General features: G+C 42.2%; 4 protein-coding genes across 4 annotated transcripts; 3 read left to right on the top strand and 1 right to left on the bottom strand.

Annotated features, from left to right (window-relative positions):
• The first annotated feature begins 52 nt into the window (after positions 1 to 52).
• On the top strand, positions 53 to 8,090 carry adam9b (ADAM metallopeptidase domain 9b). Its single transcript, XM_083687902.1, has 22 exons — positions 53 to 177; positions 898 to 998; positions 1,083 to 1,159; positions 1,249 to 1,327; positions 1,438 to 1,514; positions 1,658 to 1,850; positions 1,982 to 2,044; positions 2,173 to 2,244; positions 2,390 to 2,559; positions 2,895 to 2,982; positions 3,414 to 3,544; positions 3,787 to 3,958; positions 4,209 to 4,298; positions 4,742 to 4,937; positions 5,206 to 5,314; positions 5,469 to 5,649; positions 5,797 to 5,883; positions 6,130 to 6,235; positions 6,419 to 6,560; positions 6,711 to 6,804; positions 7,163 to 7,206; positions 7,386 to 8,090. Exons 1-22 carry the CDS (start codon positions 108 to 110, stop codon positions 7,492 to 7,494), a joined length of 2,451 nt encoding a protein of 816 aa, XP_083544028.1. The 5' UTR covers positions 53 to 107; the 3' UTR covers positions 7,495 to 8,090.
• A 179-nt stretch (positions 8,091 to 8,269) lies between these two features.
• Positions 8,270 to 10,410, top strand: pstk (phosphoseryl-tRNA kinase). The gene is made up of 6 exons (XM_083687715.1): positions 8,270 to 8,584; positions 8,732 to 9,002; positions 9,108 to 9,309; positions 9,389 to 9,464; positions 9,680 to 9,773; positions 10,003 to 10,410. Exons 1-6 carry the CDS (start codon positions 8,363 to 8,365, stop codon positions 10,215 to 10,217), a joined length of 1,080 nt encoding a protein of 359 aa, XP_083543841.1. The 5' UTR covers positions 8,270 to 8,362; the 3' UTR covers positions 10,218 to 10,410.
• Positions 10,411 to 10,545: 135 nt separating this feature from the next.
• Positions 10,546 to 14,724, bottom strand: LOC310817247 (zinc finger protein Pegasus-like). Its single transcript, XM_083687714.1, has 4 exons — positions 14,543 to 14,724; positions 13,927 to 14,105; positions 13,554 to 13,733; positions 10,546 to 13,379 (listed from the first exon to the last, which is right to left on the bottom strand). The coding sequence occupies exons 2-4, from the start codon at positions 14,060 to 14,062 to the stop codon at positions 12,418 to 12,420; spliced, it is 1,278 nt and encodes a 425-aa protein (XP_083543840.1). The 5' UTR covers positions 14,063 to 14,105; positions 14,543 to 14,724; the 3' UTR covers positions 10,546 to 12,417.
• Positions 14,725 to 15,146: 422 nt separating this feature from the next.
• Positions 15,147 to 19,886, top strand: acadsb (acyl-CoA dehydrogenase short/branched chain). The gene is made up of 11 exons (XM_083687088.1): positions 15,147 to 15,210; positions 15,784 to 15,937; positions 16,129 to 16,229; positions 16,364 to 16,570; positions 16,903 to 17,073; positions 17,219 to 17,344; positions 17,430 to 17,522; positions 17,636 to 17,725; positions 17,989 to 18,126; positions 18,283 to 18,382; positions 18,900 to 19,886. Exons 1-11 carry the CDS (start codon positions 15,178 to 15,180, stop codon positions 18,974 to 18,976), a joined length of 1,290 nt encoding a protein of 429 aa, XP_083543214.1. The 5' UTR covers positions 15,147 to 15,177; the 3' UTR covers positions 18,977 to 19,886.
• Positions 19,887 to 21,373: the final 1,487 nt, after the last annotated feature.

Below are 21,373 nucleotides of genomic sequence, written 5' to 3'. Positions count from 1 at the left end.
TTGGTTAGCGTACTTTAGACACTCCCCCTGGTATCTCACCTGTACACCCCTGGCCACCGAAGCTAGTCATCGCAGCACCAGTCAATGGACGAATACTGGCAAGGATCATGGGGGTAAAAAGCGTTGTTGTGACTTTCGTGTTTCTTCTTTATTGTATTCTTGGACTACATAGCAAAGGTGAGTCTAACCATATGGAGTAAGCTATGGAAACAAACGCGCACAAAGACATTTGCTATAAGGCTATGAACTCCGCACCATGATTATGTTTTCCTTCTCCTTTTCCTTCCTTCTTATTGAATTGCTATGGCTCGCCCAGAAGGTGTGATCCAGTTGGTCCTATTGTTTCCATACGTTTACAAAGGTGTGGAGGGGATTAAAACAATTCCTGAGACCGGATAAGAAACTTGTTTTTTGTTGCTTAGTTTTTCTGGTGTTTGATTTGTTCATCTTTTGTACAAAGTAGGCCCAATGCTAGTATATTGTTAGGCTTCTAGCCAATATGTACTTTAGGAGAATTGTTTCTAACATTCAGTTCCAATATACAATGTCGATATAAAATCTGGAAGTCACGAGGTTTGATGAATTTCTTCATGTTTTCCTTACGACGTACTTTCCATCTCATAATCTTGTGTGGGAGCTGCCATGACTATTTGATGAATTTGTGAGTAAGATAACAACTAAGGGTTTAAGTGAATGACACAAACTGGCTTTGTGTTCTTAGTCACACATTATGAATTATCATATGAAACTTTGGGAAGTGTGGTCCCACATATGAGTATGACTACATGTCCATTCAGGGCAGTCACCATTAGTCGTCGTCCCCCGTCCCCCCCGTCCCCAATGCAGTACATCAACATACAGTGTATATAACAGTCTCTCTATTTTCTGATATTTTAGGAGGACAGACATCTGAAGTCCCTAGCTACACAGTAGTATATCCTCAGCTTGTTCAAAGGAGATGGACAAGGGATGCCAACAAACCTCCCGAATCAGAAAAGGTACCAAACCATGGTTTTGTAGGCCTATTTGATTGTAGTTTACACATGTTGTTTGACTGTGTTTTGTCATGCACTTAATTTTAGAGGGAAGGAGCTGAAAGCCTGTCTTACTCGTTGAGTATTAACCACAAGGAACACTTCCTTCATCTGACAAAGAACAAGTAACTAGTTAACTATTTACCTAATCACATCTTTTATGATCTCATCATAGTGCAATGATGGTAATCTTGTATATCCTGTTCTTTATCAGAGACTTTTTGTACAAAGACTTTGTTCAGTATGCCCATGATGCCAGTGGGGATCTCAAGCCCTCATATCCAAAGCCACATGTAAGAATTAGTATTCTATAAATACATCAATTTCAGTATCCAAAGGCAAGTCACTTATAATGTACGTGGGTCTGGTTTAAAATAACAATCAATGGTGATGTTCTCTGCAGGTGCACTGTTACTACCATGGGCAGGTGGAAGGTCACGAGGGCTCGCTGGTGGCACTCAGCACATGCTCAGGCCTCAGGTTTGTCTCACCACATTGTTGTTGTTCTCGATACAGGGATGTTATATTCCCATCCACATTTCCTTGTTTTTCTTCCTGGATGCTATGGTATGAATGTTCCTCATACTCATTGGTTATTTACTTACCTGTTGCATTCTCTTTAGGGGTGTGATTCTTTTTGGCAACGAGAGTTATGGACTTGAACCGGCCCCACAGTCCACAGACAATGAGCACCGCCTTTTCCACCTAAAGCACAGCCACCCAGAGCCCGTCGTCTGTGGGGTGACCAGTGAGACATCACACACGGAGAGCCACTCATCCTTCGACCCTACACTCTCCATGACTGCACTATTAAGGGTTGGCACGCTTGCACTACACAAGCAGTCATAAGAGATGTGAAAGTTCAGGGAGAACGTAACGATGATGGTGATGATGAATTTTGTTCCCCCCCCCCCCCTTCTTCTTTCCCTTTTATCACCTGATCACAGAGAAAACGTAATTTACCTGAAACTAGATATGTGGAGTTGGTGTTGGTTGCAGACAATCTCAGGGTAAGATACTTTTTCGTCTTTATTCATCAATGTACAGATGTGTAAGTTATCATAGGTTTAGGATATAACACCTATGTGCAGTCCACTTACACAAGTATGAACCAATTGATTTGGATAACTATTCACAGTTTAACTTCAAGCAAAGAAATGTCACTGCAGTGCGAGAGGAGATGGTGGAACTGGCCAATCTTCTGGATGGGGTGAGAGCTGAGACACACACTCTCTTTACACTGCACAACAGGAACAAATACAGGGCTTCGTGAGGTTGTGTTTGCATTGGTGGTATGTACGTTTTCCTCAACTGACATAAACACTCAGTCATTTAATTTTTAAATATCTGTCTAGTACTACAAGCAGCTGAATATCCGAGTGGCGTTGGTGGGCCTGGAGATCTTTAACGAGCGCAACCCCTTTGATGTAAACGGCTCTCCTGGGCAGGTGTTGGGGGCGTTTGTCAACTGGAGGAAGACTAGTCTGATACCCCGAATCAGGCATGACGTCGGTCAGCTCATGGTGTGAGTGTGGATATATTTGCATATACCACCAGCACATTTTATTTATGTGTATACTCTGTGTAGGGTCCGTCATGATATTACAATTAAAAAGGGCATGTTCAAAATCAATTACTGGCATGTTGAAACTATGTCCATGAATATCAAAACGGCACTGAGAACAAGTGGTTATAAGCAATGACTGGTCAGTTTCAAGTTGATGTTTATCAAATAAACAAATAATAACAAAATAGAGTTTTTTTTCATCAGGTACATATCATATCACACGTAAGCTGATCTACGCTGCTTTTGTCCTGTAACATCTCAAATATTTCTGCCTCGCTGTCTTTGTTACTCAGTGGCCGGCCCGATTCGTATAACGGGGTCCTGGGCATGGCGTTTGTGGGCACTGTGTGTTCTGTGGCAACAGCCGGAGGAATCAATGTGGTTAGTAGAACTAACACTTTTAACACCTGGCGCCATCTGACTTCATGCTCCTTAGCCTTGTGAGCTCATGTTAGCAAACTGATACTGTTTGTATTATTCATGAGGAGCTCTGATGTAAATGGCAGCACTGCTGTTTATTCTCCGAGGCCATGAATAACACAGGAATCAAACAGGTTAGACTGATACACAACTGCAATAGGTACAATAACAGAATTCCATTTGCCTTTGGCATTCCACAGATTCTTATGATGATAATGTCATGTTCCATGACATTCTCCTTACCTGTATTTTCAAAGGCTCTTTGAGAGTACTTGCCAATAGTTTTGAGTGAATGACGCAACGTTTTGCTGTGGTTAGATGATTGACATTTTTTTATTCTAAAAATTAAAGGCATATGAAAAACATGATCTAATACAAAATACCCTTTACAGTTTAGCAACGACAATCTGCCCTTCGTCTCCACTGTGGTGGCCCACGAAATGGGCCATAACCTGGGCATGAACCATGATTCTGGCCGTTGCACTTGTAACGGGGGGCCCTGTATCATGGCTGCCAGTGCCAGGTAAAGTAAACTGTCACCACCACAAGTTAAACCAACACTCTTCTTGTTATTGCCCTTACTGGTTGCATTGTCCTTATAGAGGCCATCTGCTATTCAGTCTGGTTATGTCAATCTATTAGATATGGAATTACTCCTGTATTCCATCGACACTTGTTTATTGCTAATGTTGAGTCATGCAGGCTGACTATAATACTGCTACTCAATGACACACTATCATAGTTGTTTGTTCCTTTGCCTCCTAGTGGCTCCACCAACTTCAGTACCTGCAGTGCGGATGACTTTGAGAGGCTGATTCTGCGTGGAGGAGGGGTGTGCCTGAGGAACCAGCCCTCCCCGTCAGATGTGGTTAACGTGGCTAAGTGTGGCAACGGCATGCTGGAGGAAGGAGAGCAGTGTGACTGTGGCACACCAGAGGTATGGCCTCCTGCCTCCTGTACCGGTCGGACCACAATGGAGCTACTGTTCCTCACCCGCAACATACAGTACTCCCAAAACACAGAAGTTAAAACACATAATGGATTCATTTGTGATGAATGAAATTATGATTACGTTGTCGTTACGCTGTAGTATTTGATGATTCATGATCAGAGGCTGTTTTGTTCCTCTGTGTTATTGCGAAGTGAAGCAGAGTTGACCCAGTAGTGTATTTGTTGTTGTGTTGCAGGAGTGTACAGATAGGTGTTGTGAGGCAGCCACCTGCCAGTTCACCTCTGGGTCTGCCTGTGCTCAAGGAAGCTGCTGCAGGAACTGCCAGGTGAGCTTTACTCTGACTATAGGGCTTGGCGGCCATTAACACTAGCCATTTTTTGAAGGAGCTTGAGTTGCTTTTCGTAGTTTTCCATAGGACGGGTCTCTCTTTTCGGAGAGGGGGCAGAGACGCCAGACGGCTCGTTTTTTTTCCCGGCAGGGTGCGGTTACAGTGTGATTGCCCGCTTCGATTCCACTGATCAGAAGGAAGGAATTCAGACACTGCCCTCAAGACAAAATGGTTGACGTCTGCTATGTATAATATGTGAACAATCTCATTGAACTTTGAACATTGAACTCTCACTCTATCACAAGGATTAAATTATTTGTGACATTCGAAGTTGTTTTTAACAGCACACAATGGAAGGCGTTGTCCGTTGCGCTTTGCCTCCTGTTCTGACTCTATTTGGTGGTAATATCTATCTAGACACGGCCTTTGTTGTGTTTTAGATCAGAGTTGCAGGAACACCGTGCAGAGGATCTGTCAATTCATGTGACCTGCCAGAGTTCTGCAATGGCGAGACTGCATTCTGTCCCGAAGACTACTACGTCATGGATGGACTATCTTGTGAAAGCAACGCAGCGTACTGTTACGAGGGCCGCTGTCAGACTTACGACTTCCAGTGCAGACACCTTTTTGAGTCAGGTACAGTACTATATGTCCTCCAGCAAAAAAGAAGCACCAGTGCATCAAATGACACATCCCAGATCAAGGGGTAAAGCTATATGACCGGAAATTCCACCAAGCCTACCAGAGGGCAAGGTGGAGCTACTACCATATTAATTAGACCCATCTGTTACTCTCAGATCTAACTGTAGGGGCTAGGGGCTATATGGGACTGAGCATAACAGTTGTAGCAAATCAGGCTGAAGAGTGAATTTTGCAGAACCTATTCTTATCTCTTTATTTCCAGGTGCATCAAAGGCAGCAGATATTTGTTTTCAGCATGCCAATACAAAGGGGAATATGTTTGGGAACTGTGGAACAACATCGGCAGGGGACTTTATTAAATGCGCTGTTGCGTAAGTATTCTGAACCAGTTTGTTTTATGGCCCATGGAAATACATTCATAGTTGAAGAACATTTTTTGGAATGGATTGGGAAATAGACAATGTTAGAGAGAAAATGGACAAATGAACACTCCCAACAGTGAATGTCTTTTTGTTATTTTGCTAGTGATGCCATGTGTGGGAAGGTGCAGTGCACTGGCGTCGACACCAATAACCCCCCTCCTGGGGTCCAAGTCAGTAATCAAGTTGTTGAGGGGTTTTCGTGTGTGAACGCAGACTTCAACCTCGGTACTGATGTGCTGGACCCTGCTTACGTTAACCCGGGTAGTCCCTGTGCCAAGGGGAAGGTGAGTGCTATGGATTAACTTTGTTGTCTCTGTCTCTTCAAAAACAATTTTCTCTCATCTAACTGTAAAGATCAAACTTTTTTCAGAATAAGATTAAGGTATTTGATTGAATCGACCAGCTCAGGATTGTAATCTCTTTTCTTTCAGACCTGCCTTGACTTCAAGTGTATAAATGCCTCAGCTCTGATGCCAAACCTAAACTGTGATGCCCAAAGCACCTGCAGCGGAAATGGGGTAGGAGAATGTACTCTAAAAGAGGTTGCACACATTTGCCGAATCTCAAAACTCCTCCTCTCTCCTCATCTCCTTCTCAAAACGCATTGGGGAAGACCCTTTAGACCCTCCCCTCCAATGCATTTGAGCAGGAAGCGAGGAGAGAGGATGTGAGGAATCAAGGAAAGGACAGATTGGGCCATGGTTCAGGCTACCTGATAGGGCCTCCTGGAAGGAATTGAAAGTATGTACTGTATCTTTCCTCAGGTTTGCAACGACCAGGGGAATTGCCACTGTGGTGACGGCTGGGCACCTCCTCGCTGTGATAAGTCAGGGAGAGGTGGCAGTGTGGATAGCGGTCCTGCTCAGATAGGTATGCATTCCAACCCTTCTGCTCATGTAGATACATTTAATGGCTGCCATTATGGTTAGATATGATCTGATATGTTGTAGCTACACTAATTGACTAAACTGTGACATACATCATAATTGTCCAAAATCTGCCGCCTGACCCCTGGAAATCAGTCACCGTCACTGACTTTCCATCTATCCTCAGACTACTCCCTCAGGAACGGCCTGTTGATCTTCTTCCTTTTGGTGGTGCCCATCCTGATCCTCATAGTTCTGGTGCTGCTCTTCGTGTTTAGACGGGACTCCCTGAAGCATTGCTTTAAAAGAAGTCGCTCTAGCCGTTCCAGGTATGCAAAGTCACTCCAAACTGGACAAACTGGTTGTTTCATTTAGATTTAGTCAGTTTCACAGGTCACATTGAGATAATAAAACATCCTGTTATTTTAATGGCTCTGAAGTTGCATATCACTTCTTTTAATTTGTAATGTACCACGCAGGTCGCAGAACGCACCAAATGGCCAAGCAAACAGCCAAGCAAATGTCAATGTTCAGAAAAATGCCCCACCAAAGCCTCAAGTCCCTCCAACTGAGGTAAACACTACAATGCAACTGCATATTTGACTATTTAATTCGGTCGTCAAGGGATGCATACAGCAGGCAAGCAGGTTTTTCCACCAACTGCCATGGTCAACATAAGGGAAGAAACAGCTCCATCAAACAGAACTACTGCCTTATTCGTAGAGTACAACCTGCCATGCTGAGTATGAATGAACGAATGCTCAAGAGAGCCACTATGCCGTCATCCATCAAGGCAGATGAGGAGATGCACATCCTTTTACTGTATACATTTTTATGGATTCAACTGGAGTCTGAAGGACTTGCAGCCCCCTCAAATGAATGGCTTCCAGAAACACGTAATAACCTTTATTCTCTCTGTCTCTGATTTCAGACAATGCCTGCATATCCATCAACTACCTCAGACCCATCTCTCAGGTACCATTTATTATAAAAGGAGATTCTGTTGCATGTGGAACATATGTTTTGGAGAAGATGGTTGTGCTGTAATGCGATGGTTAACAACATTGTTTGACCTTGATGTGCACTGTGTGATAATGTGAACCTTCATGAAACATAATTATGTTTATGTTTTGTTTTTAATATGTCACTTTCAGGCATGGAGAGCAGGATTATTGGAATACACAGACAAACTCTGTCACTCATGCAGCTAATCCCCGGCAGGGCCCAGGAGTACCTAGACCAATCCCATCCAGGGGTACCTAGACCAAGCCCACCCTGACATTCTAATCTACAGCCACCCTTGCTCGAGGGTTGGGCTTTTGTTCATACCGAATTGGAACAATACACTTTTGGTATTTTGTAAATGTGCGTATTTTTAGCTTGTATTGGAAAACCCAGACCTGGCTGTATTTTCATTGTTGTTGTACAGATCTCTAGATCTCAGTCATTTGGCTTACTGAAGGAAAACATTATATAGAAATTAAATAAGTAATATCGATTTGTATAAGATTTAACTTTAAAAAGATGGTGAATATGAAGGGTAAACTAGATGCTAGTAATTTTTAGTACTTTCTTGCCAGCACCTTTGTAAGGCAGTGGCAAATATTTCTAGAGTGGTGGATCATATCCAGATTTAACTTGACTTTATGACTTCAATGTTTTTACATTTGCATCATGGAAATTCAGGGTGGAGCTTTTGTAAGAAAATATACATATTGTTGATATTGAATTGTTAAAGTGTCACATGGAACTCAGTGGTTACAAAATATGTAAATGTTTTATGAGCTTGTTTAATATAAATATTTTAAAGGTTTAAATTGGTTTCATTAATAAATGTTGGCTATAATAAATATACTGAATATACAATGTATTCTTGTCATCATTTCAATCTGCATTATCTTTCATCTTTGACACTGCACTTGACACATTCAATGGCTTGCATCTCTGGCACTGGGGTCAGTTGCTCTCCAACCCCATAGATGGCAGTACTGGGCCACAAAATAGCATAACGAAAAAAACACCATCGAAGAAGAGGATAAGGAAGCGGACTTCTCATGGAGTCTGATTTGTATTTGAGATATTTGTTTAGGAATAATGTAGCAAGAGTGACATTTGTTTCTATTGCTTTGAGATGGAGTCAAGTGAAGACCCTGTTCATTTGCGATGTCCACTGACATGCGTGTGTGTTCTTTGTGGCTTACCTGCAGCAGGAAAGTCAACGCTTGCACAAGCTATCGGCGCTCTCACTGCAGACCAAGGCTGGAGATCCACTGTAGTATCTTACGATGATTTGATTCCGGATGATGCTTTCAATGTTAAAACAGTAGAGGAGGATGGCGACCTACCACAGACGGTAATGACAGTCATTGCTCAGTATGCATAATGTTGGCTGGAATTCAGTCAAACTGGCTCTGCTGAAAAAGCATCAGTGCACGGCTATGCTTTGATTTGTTTACTAGTGGAATGAATCAAAATAGAAGTATGTTTCCATCTCTTTCAGCAAACTAAATGGAAGTTGCATAGAAAAGAAGTTCTGCAATGCATCGAGGAGTTCTTGCAGCATCCTCAAGCGATGATGCAGCCAACTTCCACCTGCCAGATCAATGGTGAAGCCTGGAGACGTTTAATTCACTCTGCACAGGTGTCTGGGACAGTGGATGGATCTAAATCTGACCTGTCACATCTAGATTGGCCACCACTTGTCATTCTACTAGATGACAACTTCTATTATCCAAGCATGAGATATGAAGTGCATCAACTTGCAAGGAAGTGTAAGTCGAATCTTCGTGCCAGTGCATTGTGCTTGTTTTCAAGTGAGAGGTAAGTTGGCGGTTTGCATAGATGTTGACATTGACATATTGGCCTCTTTGACGCAGACTCACTGGGATTCTGCCAGGTGTACCTACACTGTCCTGTGGAGTCATGTGTCAGCAGGAACCAAAGGAGGCTCCAGCCCTTACCCAGTGAGGTCATAGTGGAGATGGCCAAGCGCATGGAGCCCCCAAATCCTCAGAAGAATCCATGGGAGCGGAATAGTGTCACACTGGATAGCACAGACAGCTTCACCAAAGAAGACATGTGAGTCCCTTCAGGAAACTAGCTATGACATTAATGTAGATAATGTGTTGTCACCAACGTTTTTCTTCCTTTCCCTCAGACAGCGGTTGAAGGAGTTGATCTGTGCTGCTTTAGACAACCCATTGAGCCCAGTCCAGGACAACACAGAACAAAAGGCATGATCAGGGTTTTTTTCCACAGAGATGACGAAGGAAGATTATAGCTTGTGTGACAATTTGTCTCAGCATCATCATGGTTGACTTACAGCATGATTTCTCTCAGGAAATTGAACATATGACATTGTTTCATTGCATCTAGCAGTATTTTAAACTGTCTTTTAATACAATATGTTAGTGAGTGATTGGTCTCTCTCGCTGCATCTATGCTACAGGAGGCAGACCGGCTGAGCTGTGCCGCCAATGTGGTCCACCAGGCTGACCAGGCCTGTCGACGCCTTGTGTCTCAGGCCATGCAGGGGGCCAGAGGTTAGTAATGGGCTGTGTCTACCGGCCAATTGTGGATCATCATTGTGATACAGTACTATCATCATGTTCATCATCATAAAGCAGTCATGGTGGTAGCTGGCAAGCCAAGCAAAAAAAAAGAACTTTAAAAAGCAAAGTGATTTATTGACTGTTATGTTACATAACAATGTAGTTTCTGACTTTTGTAATCTTGACCTAATGTATCACTACTTTTATTTCTTCTGTGCAGAACATAAGTTGTCCCCAGGAGGCATGAGGACTCTGGCAGCAGAGCTAAATGAATCCAAAACTAGATTTCTTCACAACCTGCGAAAACAAGTTCTCCATGGCCTTCCCATCACCCAAGGAGAGAACATTGATGTGGAGCGGGTGGTGAAAAGAGCAGTGGATGTTTTTGACCAAGAAAAAAAGGAAATTGTGGCTAGATTCCTTCTGAAGGACTGAGTAGATGCAACAGATAAAGAGGGATAGCTGATAATCATTCTATAATTTTGCTAAGTAATTGCAGAATGTGATATTTATTTGATAACCGGTACAAATGTGAATATTTTCTTCAATGCAAAACTTAATGTAAAAAAGTTTCTTTGTAATAAGTGAGCTGGATATTTGAGAACAAATAAAAAATAAATACGCCACATTCAAGTCTTTTAAGAGTAGTTTACTTAGAATGTACAAAAAGCAGAGCTTTGAGTCCCTTTTAAGACATTAAGTAGGATTAATAAATCACAGGTATTTTCAATATAAGTACAAAGAGGTTTCACATTGCAGTTGTTCCTGAGTGCTGCCAGTAGACCTATGCACTCTCCTCAGTTATAACAACTGCATTGCAACGTCAGTCTAAACACACTTCAGTGACAGTCTAGGGATACATAAACATCAGTAACTGTTCACATACAATACAGTATTACAGCCTATATCAGAGTGTTAAAACAAATTCTTCACTTCCTTGAAAGAAAAGGTAATCTTCCAAGGGAAACACTATGATATCACAAATAAACAACTCTATATTGGGTCATCAACTGTAGTGCACATGTACAAATCAACATGTTAAATGTTATATTGTAATATATTCCACCTTAAATAAAATCAGCACCAGTTGAGAAGTCTTCATTCTGAAATCAGAACAATCAATTGTTCGGAACAATCAATTCAACTTTTCAGTAAAGTCATCACCAAATATAAATGCTATTTATTTACACATTATATTTGAAGCTTATGATAAAAAATAACAATCTCAATCTATGATAATAAATAAATGAATATACTTCAGTTACGGTAACAATGGCTATTTGGAAAATATAAATAAGTAGTATTTCATATTACAACATTGCTTCCTTCAGTCACTTTGTAGCCTATTTTAACATCTACATCTATAGCCTTATATATTTAATTGATTGGGGAGCATTTTACATCTGACCTAAACTGATAGACACTCACTACACACACAAGACACAAAAACTGACACTGTTATATCTATCATGATTTCTCCTCCACACATTCAGCAAACATACAGTGACCCATTTAACATCTTTAACATACAATAACAATAAAGGTTATGAAAAATAACACCACTCTCACTTACATGTGCAAATCAATTCAATGCTCAAAATGGCTACCGTAAAATTACTGATTGTAAGGACCATGGTGACTCCGAACTGCAACAAGGTTTATAACAAGGCATCTGTAATGCTATTCTTTAGAAAACACTTTTTTTTTTTGTTCAAAAGTTGATAAGAATACTTTGGCCTTGAAATTACAAGTCAAGTAATAAGTAAGCCTAATGTCAGATCTATCCAAGGCAAGTCTGAATGTTTTGGCTCATGCAATCTGCATTTACTGACCCATAGTCATTTAGGAGGTATTAGCTAAGAGCAACTTGTGTCATTCAAAGAAAGGACTTTCAGCCACTTCAGAAAGGCAACATGTACTGTAGGTCCTTTTCTGACTACTGTAGGACTCTAAAAAGTGCAACAAAGATTACATGGAATAGCTCTGAATGTGCAAAAAGGAAAGTAAGGCAGAATGAGAATACAGTTTAAGCTGATGCAGTAGTTAGATATTTGTCCTCTCTTGACTAGAAATCACTGCATCTTTAAACACTGGCCACAGCAACCCATTCTATGTCATGGAAATGTGAAGGTATGTAGATACCTTGCTAGTTACCATTAACATATTTGCCTCTTCACCCTGATGAAGTATCAAGCGAATAATGATGTAGAAAATGATGTTATGCTAAGACTTTGAAACAAAGTTCAACAAAGAAATAAATGATCTGTTAAAGGAAATATGCACCATGTTATTAGATATATTTTGTATGACATGTTTTACTGAATAACTACAGTACTCCTCTCTCTGTCATGTAACAGTCAGAAATGATTCCTTATTTTTCCATGATTTTAAGGATTTTCACTTGAAAATCTGTTACTCCAGCCTACTCCCTAAGAAGCTACTCTCTGACACTGAATTCTGTGAGTCCCACAGGGGAGTATACAAATCCTGATTGTTTTTTCCTTGAAATAAACCATTTCTCATTTAGATCAGAGTAGTGCAATAGATCAAGAAATTGTAACTCGAACATGAATCGTTAATGTGCACTGTGAGCCAAACATACTGTATCTCAAATGCCTCTTGTTTACTTTGGAAGTCACTGCTTGTGCTGTCCACGAGCAAAGTGGCATGCAAAGTCATATTTGTTCCTACACTGGGAACCACAGATATTGCACTGGAAGGGGTTTTCATAGCCATGGCAGCCCATGTGGATCGTGTAGAGGATGTTGTCTGCGAAGTAGGTGTTGCAGTGCTGGCAGCTGTGCAGCAGCTGTGGGTCTTGTGTGGGCAAGGCTGGGACTGGTGTGCTGGGCTGGCTGTTGCTGATGCTAGCTGAGCTGGTGTGTGCGCTGTGCTCACTGCTGGGGCCCGCCACAGGGCTGTAGTTCCCATGCCCTAGGGGCTGTGGCTCCGGGGTGTTGGGCGATGAGGTGTGGGCGCCACTGGAAGACACTGCAGCTGGTGGACCAGAGGTCTGCTGGATGAGGAAAGGCTTCTCATCCCGACAGGACATCCTGTCTGGAGATGGAGGGATCTGGGCCTCCGGAGGCAGGTTTGCCAACTGGCCAGCCAGGGTGGACAGCTGGTTCAGCGGGTTGTCCACCATCATGTCGTGGGCATCCCTGCCACTGCTGCCGCCACCACCACCACTACCACCACCACCACCCCCATGATGCGCCTTGGCCATGCTCTCGTATACATCTGAATGCAGGTGGGGCAACTCATGAGAGAAGTCATTCAGGTAATCTGGCTTCTGTACCACCATGGAGGGAGGGCTGAAGTTAATGAGGAGGCGTCTGCTGTAGCCCAGGGAGCTGGTCTTCTTCTGCAGGACACTGAGCATCTTCTTGTTGCTCAGCGAGGAGCGAGCCCCCTTCATAGGGAGTAGTTTGTGGCGGCGGCGACGGTGGTGGGACAGATTGCTGCGGTCGCTGCAGCGGAAGGAGCACAGCTCGCACTTGTAGGGCTTCTCCCCAGTGTGAGAGCGCATGTGGGCCTCTAGGTGGCGCTCATAGGCAGACGCAAATGGGCACAGGTGGCAGCGATGGGGCTTTTCTCCTTTACACAAAGCAAAAGGGGTAAAAAGTATGAAGCAGAATCAATACGTAGACTTGAAGATACATCATTATTATGATAGAATTTAAAATGAAAGTAAATCAAAACAGTCGAGAGACAAAGGGCGAATAAGACAAGTTTTTAGGTAATACCAAAAACGAGTCTGTCTCGCTCTACCTGTGTGGATGCGGATGTGCTCTATCAGGCGAGCTGTGCCTTTGCTGGCATAATTGCAGTAGCGACACTTGAGCTTCCCTTCATACGTCCTCTCAAAGCCGTCCACCAGCAGCCCTGAGCCGTCCTCCAGAGACACCTCTACAGACGGATGGTCAAGCCCATTCTCACTCTCTGTCGAAACTGCCAGGAAACAAAACATAAGACTGTAGTAGTACAAAAGTTATTCTTCTCAATTAATATGAATGTATTTGTGAAACCATGAAGTAGTAGTAGTTTGTAGTATACAGTTTAGTTATGAATTCATATAATTGACATTTGATTGTACAGATTGTGGCTTCAAACAGTCAAAGGCATTTGTTTTTATAATTCTCACCAGCTTGAAGTGTGTCTGTGTCTTTCTCACAACTGACAGAACCAGAAATCATGTTGACATGCTGAGTTTGCTGTGTCAGGTACTCTTGGAAGTCCTTCACAAAATCCAGAGGCTCTGGCTTAATCTTATCTTCCATTATGCAATCTTGGTGTATCCTGATGTTGAGGACTTACCTGAACCTGTAAAATAATGCAATTTTAGGACATCTGACAACAATGATGGTAACGTTAACACGTCTTAAATAAGATTATTTTGCTCCATTACATGTCGAGGTTGTGAGAATAAATGATGCCCATACCTAAACTACCATGTTCATGTTCTGCACCTTTTGCAAACTGATCATCAGCACAAGTCAGACAGCTATCCTGATTCTCTGTAGCTACAACGAACGTTTCTGAGGGAAGCAAGCACATTATTCTCATAATTGCCAATGCAAAACGATGAGTCTGTAATGTCACCCAACAGCTCAAAACAATGGCACAGGCAGGCAACAAACATGGCATGATGACAGCCGCCCACCACTCACCCACTACCGTTGCTAATGGGAGCAACCTAGTAGGGTAGCAATATTTGCCATCTGCTCGTCAACCACTGTACTGTTCTGCCAGCAACTTACCTGTTCCCATCCGTACAAGCTTTCTTGATTTTAAACCCGATGTGTCAATTCAGACATTGTTGACAGCTGGCTAACTAGCAATTCGAAGTTGGCAGGTTGGCTGGTTGTGTAAAAACAAAAGCAGGGAGGTTTGACAAAAGAGAGGGTTTGCTGCTGGCTAGCTAATGCAACTCTAAAATGACTCCCATTTTAGAAGCAATGAGCTGTCAGTGGAGGTTCCTAGCTGGCAATCAACAGATGGAGGGGTATGTCAGGTCACTTGTCTTTTTCCAAAGCCGCTCGGATACTGCCATCATGAGAAACACTATGGCACTGAACCTGGGATGGGCAATAAACTGTGAAAACATTGGTGTGTGTGTGTGTGTACAGTGACAATTAGAGAATAGATTAAAACATATTTTCATCGTTACGTTTCATGTAAAAATGTAAGGTTGCATGCTATTTTTTGGCCTCAATATTGTCTTATCAAACAGTATGTGATCATCGGAAGGTTTGAGGACACTCTTGACTTGATAGATTCATAAACACGTTAGAAAACGCGGTACTATTCAATACGTCTCTGTTCCACCCGGTCTATTCAAAGCCGTGGACAATTTGTTGCTCTCCCAAGGACCCGTATGTAAACAAGAGAAAACATGGCGGCCCCACTAGCCAGGATCTTCTCAAAGGTGAGAGGAATTGTAATTGGAAAAATGAGGTATTGTTCGATAGTCACTTTGGTAATGATGTTTTGTATTAAGTGGTTGATGTGTGTGATCATAGCTATGAAAAGGTGATCTTCTGTGTTAGACTACCCTTAAATGACCCCATTACGTAACCTGGCTATTGCTATCATTAATGTTGGCTTGGCTTGGCTTGGCTTGGCTAGCTCTTAGCATCCCGACTAGCTCATTTAGTGCAATTCATATGCCTGGATGTCTCTTTACACAACCAGACTACGGTCTTCTTCTCCAATATGCACTCATACTGGATTATCACTGTCGCCAGTATTGTTATTCGGGAGTTCATTATTTGAATATATGGCCTGGTCAATTAAGTTCCCACCCAATGATCTCGATCAGTGTTCCCCCCCATAGTTCATCACCCATACCTAGTCAAATATTGATGTCTTTCCGACAGTCCCGCCATCTTGCCATGTGTTTCAGTTCAGTCTCCAACAGATATCCTAAGAGAATTCAGCGTAGTAAATCCAGCACTGGATGTCATTCGGATCAATTATTATCGTAATTGGTCAATTTTAGGTTGGTAGACAGGTGTCCCGACCATGGAGTGTGTGCCAGCTTGGGCTGCGGAACAGATCTACCCAGCCAGAGACGGCCTCCGAGGAGGCTGCTGGGGTCTCACACCCACCACTACAGACCTATTCAGAGGAGGAAGGCATGATGAAGGACGCAGGTGAGTTGACTCTGGCTACATGATCTAAACAGGGAGAAAAAGCAAATATAACACAAGGCCATTATTAAGAATTATAGAACAATCAAGATCTTGCTATGATAGAGCACATTGTTTTATTACATTGCAAGTGTGATGGCTAAGTTTAATAAATCAAATAGTTTTTTATGTTTTCTTTCTCTATGGTTGAACAGTGAAGAAGTTTGCACAGGAGCGCATTGCCCCACTTGTTTCGAAAATGGACGAAAACTCACACATGGATGAAGAAGTGATTAAGTCATTATTTGAACAAGGGGTATGTGTTTATCGCTGAGATATGGACAAAAGGCTTTCACCGTGTGTTGTACAACAACAGAGCACATCCTAGCCTCCTTGCTGCTAGAACATTGTTTCCATTCATTTGACCACTGCTTCATTTGAACTTCACAGCTGATGGGCATTGAGATTGACCCAGAGTATGGTGGCACCGGCTCCACCTTCTTCTCCTCCATCTTGGTCATTGAGGAACTGGCAAAGGTGGACCCTTCTGTGGCAGTACTTTGTGACATCCAGAACACACTGATCAACACTCTGGTGACCAAGCTGGGGACCGCAGACCAGAAAGAAAAGTACCTCAACAGACTGTCAACAGACATGGTGATGGATCTAAATATAATTTGAGTCATTTTCATGTCATGTATTGTTCACAGGTCTGGAGGTCAATATGGAAATGGCAACAAAATATAATATAGTGAGGGGAAGAAGTTTATGATCATGTTGTTTGTCTTTATTATTACCAGTAGATGGAGCTACTGATTCATAACACCAAGCATCAAAATAATTGGTGTATATGAAGCATATTATAAACTCATATCAATCTATTTCACAGCTAAGCAGATTGACAGTATGAGTATGGTGATCTACATCATCTCCATCATTTATGTAATGTTTTCCAGCCAGAGAATGACAGCGATATCTTGTCCTTGTAGGTTGGTAGCTTCTGCCTGTCTGAGGCAGAGTCGGGGAGTGATGCCTTCTCCCTGAAGACACGTGCTGAAAAACACAAGGACACTTTCGTCATCAATGGTTCCAAGATGTGGATCAGCAATGCAGAGCATGCTGGGGTGTTCCTGGTGATGGCCAACGTGGACCCTTCTGCCGTGAGTAAACCTACCCACCTACACAGTATGTGGCCCTGTGGTCAAGGGAATAACTTGTTGCAATCCTCACAACCGGTATCAATCAGCATAAAGCTGTATACGCAGTAGATAAAAGAGAATCCTTCCTCTTCCTTTTGGTTGACAGGGCTACAGAGGTATCACCTGTTTCATCGTGGACAGGGACACAGAGGGGCTTCACATCGGCAGGAAGGAGAACAAGTTGGGCCTGCGTTCTTCCTCCACCTGCCCTCTCAACTTTGACAATGTCACGGTGGGTTAAGATCCACTTGCATTGTAAATGCATGGAAACATAACATTATTCTACATTATGACTGACCCGTGGCTTTCTGTTGTAGGTTTCTGAAAAGAACATCTTGGGTCAAGTTGGCCAGGGGTACAAGTATGCCATCGGCATGTTGAACGAGGGCAGGATTGGAATCGCTGCTCAGGTATGTCAGTGAGAGAGAACAGCCCCTCCTCCTCCTCCTCCTCCTCCTATCTCATTATTGGAGATGTATATTATCTTGTACATCTACCAAAGACTGTTCTCTCTGCATGACAGATGCTGGGCCTGGCTCAGGGCTGCTTTGACCAGGCTCTTCCATACATCAGACAGAGGGTGCAGTTTGGCAAACGCATCTTTGACTTCCAGGTAAACATTCTGTCAAAATCCACCTCCACCATAATAATTCCCCTTCCCCCGTCCATTAATTGTTGTTGATGGAGTTTTTAGTTGGGGAGGGGGGGGGGGGGGGTTTAAATAATGTGTATGTGTAATGAATGTGTCTTTTTATACAGTTGCAAGACCAATTGCCCAAGTGTGGGACAATAAAGCTGTACGGAACTGAATTGAGTTGAAGTCTGCAGCTTTTGTGAAACTTTCTGCTTAGGAGCCCGTTACGGTATGTTTTGCAGGGCATGCAGCACCAGATTGCCCATGTGGCCACCCAGCTTGAGGCTGCCAGGCTGCTGACTTACAACGCTGCCCGCTTGAAGGAGGCCGGAAGACCTTTCATCAAGGAGGCCTGCATGGCCAAGTACTTTGCTGCAGAGGTGAGCTACCTGATTGATGCATCCTGTCTTCTAGGAGAGGGAGCAGTTCAAATCAGTATCTACACCAGGCAAAACAAATATTAGTTATGTTATCAGTGTATCACATTTGAGTGCCTTCCTGCCTTGACTTTTCCGCTGTTGTTCTCCACGAATTAGATCGCAACTTTGACCACATCAAAAAGCATCGAGTGGATGGGAGGGGTAGGCTTCACCAAAGACTACCCCGTTGAAAAATTCTACAGAGATTGTAAAATCGGTGAGTGATGCGGTCGTTTTTCAAAGCCATTCTCCCATGCACCGAGGAGGCAACATGACTCTGTGTGGGAGAGGGTTTAGGGAAGTCATAACTACTCCAGTTGTTAGCGATTGGGCCAACGCAAGGTGGAGTGAGGGGTGGTTCTCTCCAGGAGGCCCGGTAATCTGACTCCACAGGAATTCCTCTGTCTGACCTTGGTGTGCATGGAGAGAGGGTGCCATTAAACCAGTGCATGGCCCAGGAAGCAAGCACTCAGGACAGAATGTCACTTTTCCTTTCGTCAATTCCACTTTGGGCTCTTCATGCTCTCCAGACCAGCGGCGGATTGAGTTGCAGTCCAGGCTAACTGTTTCTCTTTTGTCCAGTGTCCCCACAGATTTTGCCTCCCCTGTATGTCCATTTATTCTTTTTGTATTTGGGGACATGCTATGTAGTCTGTATTTTCATGACACATTATACTGTGTACTGTGTATAATGTGTATGTTCTTACACCTGTTTTCATGTTTCATCTTTACAGGCACCATTTATGAGGGCACAACTAACATCCAGCTAACCACCATAGCCAAGTTTATTGATCAGGAGTACAACCATTGAATTTACCTCTGGCTGCTGCCTCCTGATGGAGGATGACTATTTTGCACTCCTCCTGGTGAAACTCCCTGATTTTAACTGAAGACTGTAGTGGGATTGAGAGTGTTACAAACATTGCTGTAGAGCTCATTTCTAAAACGCCATGGCTGTGCAGACTCCATTATTGATCCCCAATATCACTGTAGTGATGTTCTCATTACTAAATGTGAAGTTGTATACATACCCATATATATATATATATATATATGTATAGTAGGTGAATGTATGTTGCTTCTTTCCACTATGTTTGGATCCATGTTACATTTTCCAGACCATGTAGATACAGACTAAAGTATTGGTAGTGTTTATTAATTGTTTCCCCTGGGGGTCCCCATCAAAAATGTACATACTGTATGTTGGATGTCATGAGTGCTTACTGTCCTATCATTTTCATTTCCATCCTATGACTGTTCTAGAATCGTCCCCTCCACAGCTTGGGCTTTTTTGTAGAATTATGCCACACAGTCTATACAAAGAAGTCCACATATTTAAGAATCAGATTTGCAGATATTAAACCTGGATGTGTTTTCAGAGGAGTTAATATCAAGTAAATAAGTCAGTGCCTTTATCTAACTGTAGTTTCTCTGGATTTTGTAAAATCCATAAGCTATGAATGCCTCTTGGATCCATAGAAGAAGGCAGAAGTACGATAGTTGTGTGGTCTCCTTTATGACTTGTGTGTACATTTTCATGTTAACATTGTTTGATTTGCCTGGTGTAGAACTTACTTTCTCAGAGCTCATCCCAATACTGTAACTGCTCTTTCATTAATGTACGTATTATAAAGGTACCTGGGGAAATGGTTCACTGAGCACTAATAAAGAGATGATAGACATTTCTATCTCCCGACTACTTTGATGATATGAATAAATATGGTGTGTAAAAAGTGTTTCCATTCTCCATGTCTCAGTTTTTGTTCAGCTACTGAGCCTGTGACAAGTTTGATTTTCAGACACTAGGTGTCAGCCTTTTACTTGCTATCATAAAGTCTTTTAGCTGAGGTTTTAGAATGTGTCACAGTGAAGCTGCTGTACTACCCAGAAGAGCAGTCCATTACAACACCTTCTAATAGCCTGTCAGCGCTAATGTTATTTTATTGCAATTTAATTATGCTCGGGTTTCAGACTAAGGGATCTCGCCTTAAATAATTCATTCTCTGAGGGGCAATTTGTCAGTTAGTTAAGATTGATTAGATTTCCGTACACTGTCCTGTCCGTGCAATAGAAGGTCTATTGTTCTCTGTGAGCACAGCCTATATACACTTGAAACTATATTGGCTATCATGATACAACCTTTTATGGAAATTAAGACTTTTCTTGCAAGATTACCTGTATGACAGAGTGAGAGGACATTGATCAATGACACAGTTTGTTCCATAACATTCAGTTAACCTAGAGTTCTGTATGTTGTCCTCACTCCCCTGCTATAAGCAAGGATTATGTTAAAATATAGATTATTATTATTTTTTTAATATTGCTGCCAAGTGATATCCCAAGTATGAGGAAAATAGTGCACTATATTGAAATCATATAATATATAATTTAAATTAATCCAAAATGTGATTTATGTATGTTTCTTTGTGAATTAATTTGTGAAGAACATATTCTATATCTCATTCACATTTTTATTACAGAGACTTCTATCACCCCTTATGTTCTTGCTGGCTCCGGAAGTAATGAAAATATTACCCACTTACCTTTTGTCAAATTTAAAGAATTAAAAACCTTGTTTGTCCACTAAACTGGTTGATGTGTAGTTTATATTTTGTTCAGTGCACAAAACAAATCATTACCACGTAAAAGGGACTAAGTATTCATTTTAAGAGGTTGTAGAGCTTCTTACACAGCCAGTGGTAGGTTGAGCTCATTTTAACACATAGTGCTTACTGTATAAGTGACTCAGAGAGAGGGTCATTTCTTAGAAAATGTAGCTATAGCAACAATCTTTACAACCCTGACTGTAACATCATTACTTTGGAGAGGGGAAGAAGGACTTTGGATGCATAATTTAGTTCTATCTATCTATATATGCTCTGAGATCCCAGCTCAACAAGAGATAGTTCAAAACAGACAAAAGGAAATTATCAGAATAAAGAATGACCATATTATGCTTTTCACTCCCCAACCACTCATTGTCCTAGTTACTGCGCCAGTCAGACCTCATCTAATGAATGTAATTGCTGCCTTTGATGAAAATACTATTATCTGGATCACATTTTACATTGGCAAACACAGCTCGACTCCCCCTTCTCCGCCCTCATCTTTAACACGTCCATGAGACCTCTAATTATGCAGAGAACAAGTAGCTTTTCACAATAGAGAGTGTTGTCCTTGAGAATGAGAGCAAACCTCATGAGCTCAA

Source organism: Argentina silus (assembly GCF_951799395.1).
Source record: "Argentina silus genome assembly, chromosome: 16".
In the NCBI taxonomy this organism is placed as follows: domain Eukaryota; kingdom Metazoa; phylum Chordata; class Actinopteri; order Argentiniformes; family Argentinidae; genus Argentina; species Argentina silus.
This window is presented reverse-complemented; position numbering and strand designations above follow the sequence as displayed.

Excerpts from the sequence above, each read along its gene's own strand:
- adam9b (XM_083687902.1), top strand. The coding sequence starts at position 108 with ATGGGGGTAAAAAGCGTTGTTGTGACTTTCGTGTTTCTTCTTTATTGT. Across the intron at positions 5,315-5,468 it reads TTTATTAAATGCGCTGTTGC|TGATGCCATGTGTGGGAAGG; the intron begins GTAAGTATTCTG and ends TTATTTTGCTAG. Across the intron at positions 6,236-6,418 it reads TAGCGGTCCTGCTCAGATAG|ACTACTCCCTCAGGAACGGC; the intron begins GTATGCATTCCA and ends ATCTATCCTCAG.
- pstk (XM_083687715.1), top strand. The coding sequence starts at position 8,363 with ATGGAGTCAAGTGAAGACCCTGTTCATTTGCGATGTCCACTGACATGC. Across the intron at positions 8,585-8,731 it reads ATGGCGACCTACCACAGACG|CAAACTAAATGGAAGTTGCA; the intron begins GTAATGACAGTC and ends CATCTCTTTCAG. Across the intron at positions 9,465-9,679 it reads AGGACAACACAGAACAAAAG|GAGGCAGACCGGCTGAGCTG; the intron begins GCATGATCAGGG and ends TCTATGCTACAG.
- LOC310817247 (XM_083687714.1), bottom strand. The coding sequence starts at position 14,062 with ATGGAAGATAAGATTAAGCCAGAGCCTCTGGATTTTGTGAAGGACTTC. Across the intron at positions 13,734-13,926 it reads CACAGACACACTTCAAGCTG|TTTCGACAGAGAGTGAGAAT; the intron begins GTGAGAATTATA and ends GTTTCCTGGCAG. Across the intron at positions 13,380-13,553 it reads GCACATCCGCATCCACACAG|GAGAAAAGCCCCATCGCTGC; the intron begins GTAGAGCGAGAC and ends CTTTGTGTAAAG.
- acadsb (XM_083687088.1), top strand. The coding sequence starts at position 15,178 with ATGGCGGCCCCACTAGCCAGGATCTTCTCAAAG. Across the intron at positions 17,726-17,988 it reads AACGCATCTTTGACTTCCAG|GGCATGCAGCACCAGATTGC; the intron begins GTAAACATTCTG and ends TATGTTTTGCAG. Across the intron at positions 18,127-18,282 it reads CCAAGTACTTTGCTGCAGAG|ATCGCAACTTTGACCACATC; the intron begins GTGAGCTACCTG and ends TCCACGAATTAG.